The sequence below is a fragment of the Mesocricetus auratus genome, unplaced genomic scaffold, assembly GCF_017639785.1.
Source record: "Mesocricetus auratus isolate SY011 unplaced genomic scaffold, BCM_Maur_2.0 Super-Scaffold_100004, whole genome shotgun sequence".
Taxonomy (NCBI): Eukaryota; Metazoa; Chordata; class Mammalia; order Rodentia; family Cricetidae; genus Mesocricetus; species Mesocricetus auratus.
In genome coordinates, this window is record NW_024429189.1 from 56838605 (window position 1) to 56851163 (window position 12559).

Sequence of the window (12559 nt, forward strand, 5' to 3'; positions counted from 1 at the left end):
AATTCCATTAAACTTGGGAAAATGAATACTTAAACTTGTTGAAAAGTGATTCATGGACAGATGGATGGAAGAATAGCTTGCACTCTCACAAAAATTATTTAAACTCCATTCACTTGAAAAATTATTATGAAATGCTATTCTCTGGTCTCCTCACACTACATTATATTAAGCTAGCAAAACACCAACTTTTGTCATGATATTCCTACTATCGTAAGTAATCTGAACATCATGGTCTACAGAACTCTTGCAAGAACAAAAAACTATACACTTCTCATATATTCTCATTTAATTTTGAGATGAGAAGTGCATGGTTTTCTAAACACAGTAGGCTGTACATGATACCCAAATATTAAATCATTTTATAACAGATTAAAAGTCTTAAATAAAGGCACATGATATGCTTACTTTTCCCCATTGAGTAAAACTTCTGTAAAAATCTGAAGATAGCCTTACTTTCTTTCAGTTTTGACCAGAAGTCTACTTGTTTCTAGTTCTTCCTTCCACATCTAAGGGAAAACAGGAAGGAAAGTTCTGACAGTGAGGATGAAGAATGTTACATCTGCTTCTTGGGTGCTGCATTCATCATTGTCGCTGAGCAAAATATAACGGTGGCTCCAACCCACTCAACTTCACTGCATCTGGAAATTAAAAAGGTTTTCTTGAGATATGAATCTGTGCATCTACATCTTAATTCTCAAAGGAATTGCAAATTTTCTGACCCCATGAGATTACAAGAAACACTTTTGTGGAATTTTCCACATGTTCCAAAATATATAGTACTTCCATGTCCATCTAAATTTCTGTTGTGCTCTCTTCAATTTACATAAGGTCTTATTTGATAATATTTCATATATGTGTTATAATTTTTAGAAAGAGTTGATTATTTTATAATGGATGGAAGACAATTTATCTCTGCAGTAGTTATAATGCTTTCTCTCAAAAGTATGTGTCATTCCATATGTAAGGAAATATGCAAAGACAATTCAGTAATAAAAATATTTTATTCATAAATATATGTGGTGTATGTAATGATTGTGTTCTAGCTAGTTCAATGCAACTTAACACAATCTAGGGTCATTGGAGAGGAAGGATCTGCGATTAAGAAAATGCCTCTGTAAGATCCTCCCGCATGAAAGTATGTATGACCTTTATCCAGGACAGAAGCAGAATGAAACCAGATTCTTAGACAAAATACCACATAAAACTATATTGGTTTAGTTCCTTGTATACTCTTTTTCAGTGTCCTGAATCTCAGAATGGCTCATCTGTACAACTTAGCTCCCATAATTTTAGTAGGTGTGTGGTAAGCTACCAGAGAATAAAGTTAAGCATCAGACTCACCATACTTTGACATCTGAAACCTAATTGCTTACCTGAAAAACATGTCCACAGATGCAACACTGAGACCTTCTCCACTAGAGGAAACTCATAACTCACACTTAACCAGGGATATATCTGATGGTTAGATTGGTCTTAGGCCATATGGAAAATTCTATTATTATTCTGTTAAATTAATATAGTATTAAATGACTCCAAATTAATTATTACTCCCCCAGTTTATTGTAGTTTTCAACTCTCATCAGTAACCCTGATATTAGGGGATCTACAAATGGTCAATTTGCAAAGAATAAGACAATGGGTAGAGAAGAGGACTAATAGGATGTCTACATCGTGCCCATTAACACAAGATTCAGAGACCACTGAGGAAGAGTGTGTAGAAAAATTGTGAGATCCAGAGCAATGGAAGAAAATAAGGAAACTGTTCTCCAGATACAACAGAACAGAAGCACATATTAAATTACATCAGTTGTCACATGCTGAAAAAAAATCAAGACAGACAAAAATCCCAGTATAGAGGTATTAGTAGAATGGAGGGTACCATGCTGAGCAGATATTGGTATTTGACAGCTGATGAGAGAGAGTAAATCAGTATTCTTTAAGCTTAAGATTTTGGGTAGGTCATCTACTTTCAAGGACAATCCCATATCCATGTGTAGAAAGTATTTTCTCCTTCTACCACAGTCTCACAGAACTGAGTTTTTCTCCAGTCAAAAGGTTCCACAGTCACTTAATGAAATAACCATTCTAAGACATTATATCACATACAATTCTTTAGCAATTTGCTTAGGCTTCTTACTGGTCAACTCTCTCTTAATTACTAACCCATTACTATTAATATGTATATCTCCATGCCCTGGGATCTTGCCTCTGCAGTGGCTACATGGAGTTTGCTTTGTCTTTCCATTTTCTGTCACTGTCACGCTGTTCAGAATTACCACCTAGCTAAATCCTGCCTGTCCATTGTCCAAAACAGCTTTATTCATCAATCAATAAGAGAATCACATAGTCATAACATACAGAAAACATTCCCCAGAATCTCCATCCTTTTGTCTAAATTAAAGGAAGGTTTTAACTTTAACATAGTAAATTTATATATAAAGCAGTTAACAAGCAAGAATCATAGTTAAAATATTTAGTTCATTTACATTTTCAAAATTTAAAGAAAATACTCCATCATCTATCCTATTTTTGTGAGTGTGAAGATTTATGTCTAATTTATCTTTTATTTTATTTTATTTTTATTGTTTTTTTTCAAGACAGGGTTTCTCTGTGGCTCTGAAGGCTGTCCTGGCACTAGCTCTTGTAGACCAGATTGGTCTCAAACTCACAGAGATCTTACTGCCTTTGCCACCAACACCCAGCCTGATTTGTCTTGCATTATAGCTAAGAAAAACTGTCTTTTACTCTATCAAAGACCCCATAAGGATATAATATAAATTGTAGAATTAACAGAGACATCTCATTATCTGGACAGTCACCCAAAGTGTTTTTGCAACTTTGGGGCATCAATTTTCAGCCGATAGATCCAGACTATCAGGCAGACTTTTCTATGAACCTTGAAGAACCATCTGGCCCCTTGGCAAATTTAGCAGTCACTTCTCTTTGTTAACTAATTCTCCAGTTTGGACAACATGCTGTCAAGCAATCCAGACAAGAGCAGTTTCTCGTCCAAATGCTATCCCTGTTATGTTGAAGGAAAACTTCCCCATTATCCACATTTGAGGAACACAAAATGAACCTCAAATTTGGGGTTTTGCTTTAAGTGGAAGCAAAGTTAGGTGTATTTGGAAGTTCTGAGGTAAGAAACATGATTAAATACACTGCATGAATATATCATGAAATTCTCAAAGAGTTAAATTATTTGATTAAAGAAAAACAAACAGTCACGATCTTGAGTGTTTGCTTACATTTTCTTTATTTTTACATTATAAAACAAGAATTAATTGATTAGAAATTTAATGTGAAGAACACAAGTCAAAAACAATTTAAAAATAAACCTAAATTGTAAAATAATACTCTTTATAGAAATACTTAAAATGAAATTTTATTAACATATCCAATTAAATATCTGTAAGAACTGTGTGAGAAAAAGTATAAAACAATGAAATAAATCAACTACTTAATGACAAATGTCTAGAGATCATGAAGATTAAGTATATTAAAAATGTCAGTTCTTCTGAAATTTATTTGTACATTCTACTTCAATCCCAAACAATAGCCTAGCAATTTATTTTTCTCGGTCAATAAACTGATTATAATGATTATCTGAGAATGCAAAGGATTTATGATCGGTACCAGAGTAATGAAGGAGTGCCAATTTAGAAGCCAGAAATTACCCACCTTAAAGAAATGATGAAGTCATAGTAATACATAGTTTGGTGCTAGTAAAAAAAAACAGATCAATGTAAGAAAAAAGAGAATCTAAACATAAACCTATATACATGTAACTTAAGAAACTACAGACAATAGACTGAATCAAAGATAACATTTTCAGTAAATTACGGTGAAACGGTCACACTTGAATGTGAGAAAAAAAGATCAGCACTTCACAAAATTTAGTATGAGTGGACAAAAGCCTCAGTTGGGAAAAACAAAACTGTGTTTAATCTAAGAAGTTTACATAGTAAAAATTGAGATGTGCTTAGGCATGTTGATAACAATCTTACAAAATAAAAAGGACATATAAATATAAAATATAAAAGAAAATGAGTTTTATTAAAACCAAAACTTACATTTAACAATAAACTTGAAGCTACCTATATCCATTTCATATATTTGTGATTTTTAAAATATATACATACACTCTCTTGTGCTTTTTGTTAATGGCTGCATCCATAAAGTTAAGCAGGGAAAGCATAAAATTGTGGTGCTTTAGAGTAGAAAGACACTCTATCGGGGTCTTCATCAGTTGTGGAAAATCATACACAGATAAATTACTGTTAGAAATGAAAAAAATCTGTGGTGCATTCATGCCATTTGCCCTTAAGATATTTATAAAGTAGTTTTCGATCTTCTGCAAGATCTTTCTGTCAAATGTACATGGTTTGGATTTTTTTCATTTTCTAAATCAATATCTATCTTGGTTCTCACCAAGTAGCAACTCTTTTCCATAAATCTGATTCCTTTTGCAAGGTCTAGTTCAAGTTTTGTAAAAATGTGTGATAGAAAGAATAAGGAAGAAGTCATACTTTTGGAATTTCACTTTCTCCAGATAAACTTTTGGTGGAAAGTTCATAGTTCCAATATCAAGCAAGTCCCACAAAGTCAAAGTTTTAATTTTAGGGTGTTTGTTTGCAGTTCTTTTCATAGTTATCTCTACTACTCCAACTTCAGCTGTACCTTTGTTTTCATGCCAACTCCCTTCAGGGCATTGATGAAGCTGGACTTCCCTGCTCTAGACTCTCCTGTAACAGCAATGTTTATTGGGATGTTATCAATATTTTTTAATGCAACAGTGGTTGCAGAGTTTGCCCCCTGAATGTCTCCTTTCGTCAGGTGTAACTCAATTGAATATCTTGCTGGGAGCCTCCAAGGCTGGAATTTTGGCTACTTTTACTGCTGTCAGCATCCTCAAGGATGATGTAGAGAAGCTGAAGGTGAAGTTAAAACACTGTGGAGTCCTCTTTGGAGTAGATGACAAATCCCTGGAACTCACCGCTAAGAATCCCCAAGTGCCTATTGAACAACTGAAAAACATCATTAAATGACCTTATTTGTTGAAAACTAAGAAAAGGGAAACATTAGAGGGAAAACTTTAGAAATATTTGGAGAAATTTCCCTCAGCTATTGGTGGGCTCCTTGCTACAGGTCTTTACTTTAGGAAAACCTCATACTTTCAGCTTCTTTTCCTTGACACAGTGATTGAAGACACCCAAGTTCTCCTTAGAGAGACATATTCAAATCTATTTCAAACTCTACTCATCCACAGCTACTGACCATTGGTAAGTGTTACTCTTTCCTCATATCCTTGATGGGATTTGCTGTCATTTGTTTTGTTTTGTTTTGTTTTTTCTTGGCCTTTGGGAACAGAAAAAGGCATGATCTAAAAGTATTTTTTAATGTTCAAATGATCTTAATTTTACTATAAAGAACACAAATATGTAATATTTTTGGTTTTTCGAGACAGGGTTTCTCTGTGGCTTTGGAGGCTGTCTTGGAACTCGCTTGGTAGTCCAGGCTGGTCTAGAACTCACAGAGATCCGCCTGCCTCTGCCTCCCGAGTGCTGGGATTAAAGGCGTGCAACCACCAAGCCCGGCCAAATATGTAAAGTTTTAAACAAATACTTAATTCTACAATAGCCTGTTTTTGCAATTATTTGTGAGGCTAGGGTTCCAACCCAGGTTTTGTACCTGTTAGGAGAGCATTTTATCAATAAACTCACACCACACCTTGTGACAGCATTTAGATTTAAATAAGCCAATAAACCAATAATTTAACTAATATATATATATATGTACATACACATATATTGTTTTGTGGTGTGTGTGTGTGTGTGTGTGTGTGTGTGTGTGTGTGAAAAATTCATTGTAGTTTAAGCTAGGCTTACTATAAAGCAATTCTCCCATCTCAGCCTCCATTTACTGGGATTATGCACTTTAACAAAAACACCATCTTTGAATCAAAAGATTAAAATTCCCGTCTCTTTGGATTTCAGGACTATTTCTCTTCCCATGATATCAGAAAGTTTGTATGTACCATCTTTTTAATGCAAAGAACAGAATGATATGCATAGGGCTTGAAAAAGATCTTTGAAATTTCTCTTTGTACTAATTGGAGAGGGAAAATAACCATCACTTTGCACCATTCCACAGTTATGTGTTGGCGATACAATCATAATGCATTACATACATATATAAAATTGTAAAGCTAAGTGAAAAGCAAAACATATTCTTGGAGAAAATAAATACTGTTCCTAATAATACGTAACTCTAGAATGTTTATACATAAAATATTTACTGAATAGTCTTTTTATTGTGTCTCAGAAAGCAATGTTTGTTATCCTTTTGGATTAGTTGACATGTTGTAGTTGCTAGTTTTGATACACGTTGTCGAATCGTTGATATACACTTGCACTTGTACATAGGATATCTTTGCCTTTCTGAAACTGACCTGTATGGGAATGTCTCTGTCAATATTGTATGGATTTTAGGCCTTGGAATTTCTGCAGAGTCAAACTCATTTCAAAAATACACATTCTTTCAAGATTTCACTTACTCAAAGCTGCTTTTGCTTCCTACACCATAGATGTAATTAAAAAATTGCATAGAACTGTGTCATGCAATCTCATGGGAAGAGAAATTTTACAAATCATGGGGGCTAAATCAGTCTCATAGATTCATGATGTGTCAGGGAAACATCTTCAAATTTCAGAATCAGTAAGGGAGGAATTTCGGGAACATCATTTATGTTTCATTTAGCAACTATAACAAAAAAAGCACCCCCCAAAATAGAGGTAACACCTTCCACCCTCACTGCCACAGCTGCTTTCCTTCTTGAGCTTAGATGTGGGAAGGAAGAGATGGAAACAAGCAGTGAATCTTGGCCAACACTGAACAGAATATATGGTTATATTCAGATTTTTGTGAAAAAATGTCAAAAGACTATTCAGCAAAATATTTTATGTATAAATATACTGGAATTGCACATTATTAATTATACATATAGTTATGTATAATTATTATTAAATATATAGTATTTATTTCCTCTGAGAATATCTGTTTTACTTTTAACTTAGTTTTAGAATTTTATAAATGTACACAATGTATTCTGGCAATATTGTCAACTCATAACTGTTTCATATTCTCTCTCCAGTCTTCTGGATTCTTATCAGCAACTGGTTATTCTACTATATGTATATGAATTTAACAGCAGTTCCTTGCAGGAGCCCGGATAGGAAGTAATTTACTGGACCATAGATAGTTTACCCTTAGATAGATGCTATCCCCAATTTTTAACTGCTCACAAATGAAAAATTATTTTTCTTCAATTGAGTCTCACTGGTATAGAAACCATACTTGAGTGCAGGCACGTTACCCAGCAGTTTATGTCCAACACAAATGAGGGTGTATAAAAAGAAGCTTTTTCCTTGAGAGAAGCCTTCCCGCCAACCTGGTTCTAGAGCCGCATCAGTCCCAAATAAGCACACAGGAGGCTATATTCATTATGAAGTCGTTGGCCTTGCTTGTTTCGTACTGGCTAGCTCTGACTTAAGTAATTACCCCATAATTGTTAATCTAAGTATGTCTCTTACCAGAGAATAGTTCCGGGCTTCCTACCCCATGGCGGTTACATCTCGACTCCCCTTGCGTTTCTCCTACCCAGAGTCCTTCTGGACTCCTAGTCCCTCCTATCTAGATTCCCTATTGGCCAGACAGTGCTTTATTGACAAATGCACAGGACTTCCCCAACAAAAGTGTTTTTGAAGGATTTTCATTTCATAATGCTTTCTTGGGAACTTTTATTCTTTAAAAATATCTTACTGATCTCTTGCCTGCATGCTATAGTTTATAGTTTTGTGTTTTATATGAGTTCTGTATATGCAAATATACATGCCTCTGTGTCTGTATGGGTTCCTTATGCTTTTTCTTTGGGTCTTTTTTTCTGTTTGTTTTGTTCTATTTTGTTTTATTTTGTATTATTGTTTTCTCTCATTCTATTATTTTTGAAATGCCTCTTTGTTTTCAAATGAAAGAAAGAAAATTAGTGTGGGTTTTGGGTGATTTGGGAGGTAAAGAGGATGTGGGAGGAGTTAGTGGAGGGGAACCATGATCAGAATATATTGTATGAAAAAATTCTATTTTCAATAAAACAAAAAGAGCTGAAGCAACATCTATTAGAAGAATCTTAGCAAATTCCAATCTGTGGTGCCCACGCCACAAGCCAGTCCAAGTTATCAGGAAAAGAAAGACAAGACATCCAGCTATTTGTACTAACTAAGAGAATGCATGTGCTGCCTTCATTGCCAGGAGTGTGTGTGTGTGTGTGTGTGTGTGTGTGTGTGTGTGTGTGTCTTTATTGCAAGTGCTAAGAGGTCTCTCTCTTGTATGGAGGGAGGAGCCTTATACACAGGTTTACAGCACAGTGGAAAAAATGCCATGTGGAAGAGAGCATATTTTCCCCCTCCTTGATGTCGATGTCAGAGGGTCCAGGCCAGGGCAGGAAGCAAGGACTAGAAAACAGGATGCACTTAGATTGGAAAACAGGATGGGCTTGTTGACTGACCAGTGACTCACAGAGACCCCATGAGGGCTAGGACCCAATACCAATCTTCAAACTAGTTGGAATGAAAAATATACAGATAGATTTCAATATTACTTTTTGCCTAAAATTTGTAATTTCTTTCCTCCTGGTATAGTCTTACAAGAGTCCACAATTGTATATAGGAGATAATTTAAATAGTCATAAATAATGTTTGAAGATGGAAAATGATGAAAAAATCTATTTTGGACATTAGATCGGTTAGAATGTTTCATTTCATATTTACAATTCAAAAATTGAATTCATAACTTCATAAAGCAATTCAACACTAATAAGAAGTCTGTGCACCCACAGCTGAGAACTGAATTGAACTCCTGGAACCCAGTTGCAAAGAGGAGTGATGAACAAAGGAATCAAGATCAGGCTGGAGAAACCCACAGAAGCAGCTGACCTAAACAAGGGGAAACACATCGATCCCAGACTGACTGAGGGGCCAGCATGGGACTGATCCAGATAATCCCCCCACCGAACCTGGGTGTCAGAGAGGAGGCCTTGGCAATCTGTGGGACCTTGAAGTGTAGAGCAGTATTTATTTCTGACATACAGATGGACTCTGAGAACCCATTCCACGTGGAGGGATGCTCTCTCAGCCTGGATACATGGGAGAGGACCTAGGCCCTGCCAGGGATGATGTGACAGGCTCTGAAAATCCCTTATGGAAGCCCTTGACTTCCCTGGTGAGCAGAGAGGGGATGTTGTGGGGGTGGGGGTTGGAAGGATTGAGGGGTGAGGGAGGAGGGAAGGGAGAGGGAACTGAGAATGATGTGTAAAAAGTTAAGTACAAATATGAAAAAAGAGGTCTGAATTTTCTACATTAATACATAAAGATAAATGAATAATATAACAGTTAGAACTTCATTGTGTAATGTAAAGACATTTAGTATTCACATCTGTTATGAGTCAGACACATGACAGACAGAGAATTGGTGGGCAAATTGCCCTAACACGTGCATGCTTTTGTTACACATTTGTTCTCATCAACACATTTTATTGAAATTTTTTAAATCAATATCTTAATTCTTTAAACACTTTCTTTTGGGAAATCAATATAATCTCACACATTCTCTTAGTCTTGGTTCTGCCAGTAAGTGATACCCAATGCCTGTCTTTGAGTTAGAAGGCAGGGTACCTTAAAGGTATATCTAAATGAAATAAGTTCATTGAATTTATTGGCATGGGACAATGACATCATACATAAGATAAACTTACTCAAGTTTTCTTTGAGACATGGAGAGTCTCACCTTAAAATGGAGTCAAATGATAACAAAGGACCTAGATTTAAGGCTCTGATTTTGCTCCACAGTGTCTCACAATGTCACTCCGAAACCCATTTTCTCTTGGAGTAGTTTTATGTGTTTCTTTTCTAATTTCAGTTACACTTATTTTGTTTTGACAGTTTTTTTCTTTAAATAAAACATAGTGGGAATGACAAATAATGATAAACCTTTTAGATATATAAGAATAAGATCTTGAACTAAGTAGCCAACTCACAGTGAACATGTGAGCTCAAAACAGGATTTCTTGCCCTCAGTATTGATGAAATTTCTGACAATGGAGCAATGTCTTTCTCTATGAGTAAATCATGAGATGCTTGTGAGTAAATACTGGCTACTTTATTCTTTACGTTAACTGACTGAAGTGTAACTATTTTTGTCTCCTTGTACGTGGAAGTTGTTGGGTTTGTGTACACAATATTTGGGGATGGTGTTTTGCCTGTGTACATGGATGTAAAGACAAAAAGGAGCATAATATATGTCCATTTATTGCCCTCAACCATATTCCTTAGTCAAAATCTAGACTGAGTCTTGAATATGCTGCTCTTAGGCTAAAATTGCTGTTTACTAACCCATTGGATTCTCTTATGTGCACTTCAACACTGTTGGGATAAAGGTGATAAAGGTGAGCTAACACCACTGACTTCCAGCCTGGGAGGTAGGACTGAGCTCAGGTCTTCTTGACTGCACACCAAATGCTCTTACAGACAGATTTTTCTCTCCAGCAATGTAAAAGTATTTTTTTAATTTTTGTTAGAAACTACTACCAATCTCTTCCACATTTTGCTAATGGAATTCTTCATTTCCTTATTCCTGAACGTATAAACCACAGGATTGAGCAGTGGTGTCAGGACATTGGCAAATATAAGTGTGTTTTTCTCAAAAGAGAATGGGGAGGAAGGGCGAGCATATATTAATATGCATGGGACAAAGAACAGAATAACAACTGTAATATGGGATCCACAGGTGGAAAGAGCTTTCCATCGACCTTCAGAACTGTGCGTTCTCAGAGAAAACAAGATGGCACTGTATGAGACAAGCAATAATGAGAAGATAATGATGCAGATAGCACCACTATTGGCAAATACCAAAATAACAAAAATATGAGTGTCTGTGCAGGCAAGCTTCAGTAATGGGAACAAATCACACATGTAATGATCAATGACATTGGGTCCACAAAAGGGTAACTTCAAAGTGAAGACAACTTGTATGATAGAATGTAAGAATCCCCCAGTCCATGCTACCCCTACCAGAAGAACACAGAGCCTCCTGCTCATGATAGAAGAGTAGTGCAAGGGCTTGCAAATGGCCACATAACGGTCATAAGCCATAACTGACAGGACAATCACCTCTACTGCAGTAAAGAAATGTATAGCAAAAAGTTGTGTCATGCAGCCTTCAAAGGAGATGATCTTCCTTTCATAGAAGAAGCCTACAATCATCTTTGGTGTTACAACAGTAGAAGTACAGGCATCCAGTAATGATAGAAATACCAAGAAGAAATACATAGGGGAGCCAAGCAAGACAGGGCTGTAGATGATGGCTGCCACAATTATCATGTTGCCACCAATAGTTGCAAGGTAGACTATCAAAAATACAACAAATAGCATTTTCTCAACTTTTGTGTTCTGAGAAAGCCCCAGGAGAATGAACTCATTGACCAAACTCTGGTTTTGCATGATTCTCAAGGAGATGATGGAGGCAAACTATGTTCGTATAAATCTGTAATTATGAGGAAAAAACTGCTTCATATAATTTATAATATTACCATCAACAAGTTGATTCATCCTTATGCATAGTTATAATAACTGACTTTTGTTATGATAAAACTCAAGGAACCTTGGCAGATTCCATATGGGCTGGTTGACCAAGTCAGTGCAACAAACATGCCCGGCATAAAGAGCTTAAGCGAGAAGTTTTATTAGAAAGGGGACAGAAGGGGGGAAGGAAATAGAAAAGAGGTTAAGAGAAACAGAAACAGAGAAGACAGAAGAGAAAAGCAAGAAAGGAATAGTTCTGTCTGCCCTAGGGGAACAGAAGGGAGACAAGAGAGGGGAAAATCAGAGTGGAAAGAGAGGAGGGCAGAAAAAGCAGGTAAATTGCCTGAGTATATTCTGTCATGTGACAGGGGCAGGCAAGCAAAATGCCTGAATGCTTACAACTTTATTACCTGAGAATAGGCCATTAGAAATGTCTGCATTGGTATAGTTTTATTCCATATAGAATTGAAATAGAGGCAAATTATGGAATATTTTAGAATAGCCACATTTTGAATATTGAGTGTAAACAATTACATTTGCTAAAGGAAATAGTTTATCTTTAAAAGATCAGATTTTATCAACCTCTGGGGTATTTTGAAATAAAATATTAACATATATTTAGAAACTAAACCTAGGTATGACAAAAAAACAAGATTCTTAAGCCATGCCTGTCATCAGCATGGAATAGGGCATGGCTGAATAGCCTGTAGGAACAGATGGTAGCATTGCCTCATCTGCCAATACAAGAAGAGGTAAGTGTCCTATATGGGCTGTGTGAAAACCAGAGCTACATTTTAAATTTATTTACAAGTTCAACACATATTAAAACCACAAATGGATTCACCTGTTTTTGTTAAATGGGAAATTCTGTGGTGGACATTTTTAACTCTATACATGGTACATGTGGTTCCAGTTTTGAAATTTCA

At 35.8% G+C, this 12559-nt stretch overlaps 1 protein-coding gene and 1 pseudogene across 1 annotated transcript; both read right to left on the bottom strand.

The window, feature by feature from the left end:
- Positions 1-553: 553 nt before the first annotated feature.
- Positions 554-10322, bottom strand: LOC101831714 (annotated as a pseudogene).
- A 294-nt stretch (positions 10323-10616) lies between these two features.
- Positions 10617-11561, bottom strand: LOC101835984 (olfactory receptor 4C15-like). The gene has a single exon (XM_005064987.2). The coding sequence runs from the start codon at positions 11550-11552 to the stop codon at positions 10617-10619; it is 936 nt and encodes a 311-aa protein (XP_005065044.1). The 5' UTR covers positions 11553-11561.
- Between the last annotated feature and the right edge of the window lie 998 nt (positions 11562-12559).

Coding starts and splice junctions, on each gene's coding strand:
- LOC101835984 (XM_005064987.2), bottom strand. CDS start 11,552: ATGCAAAACCAGAGTTTGGTCAATGAGTTCATTCTCCTGGGGCTTTCT.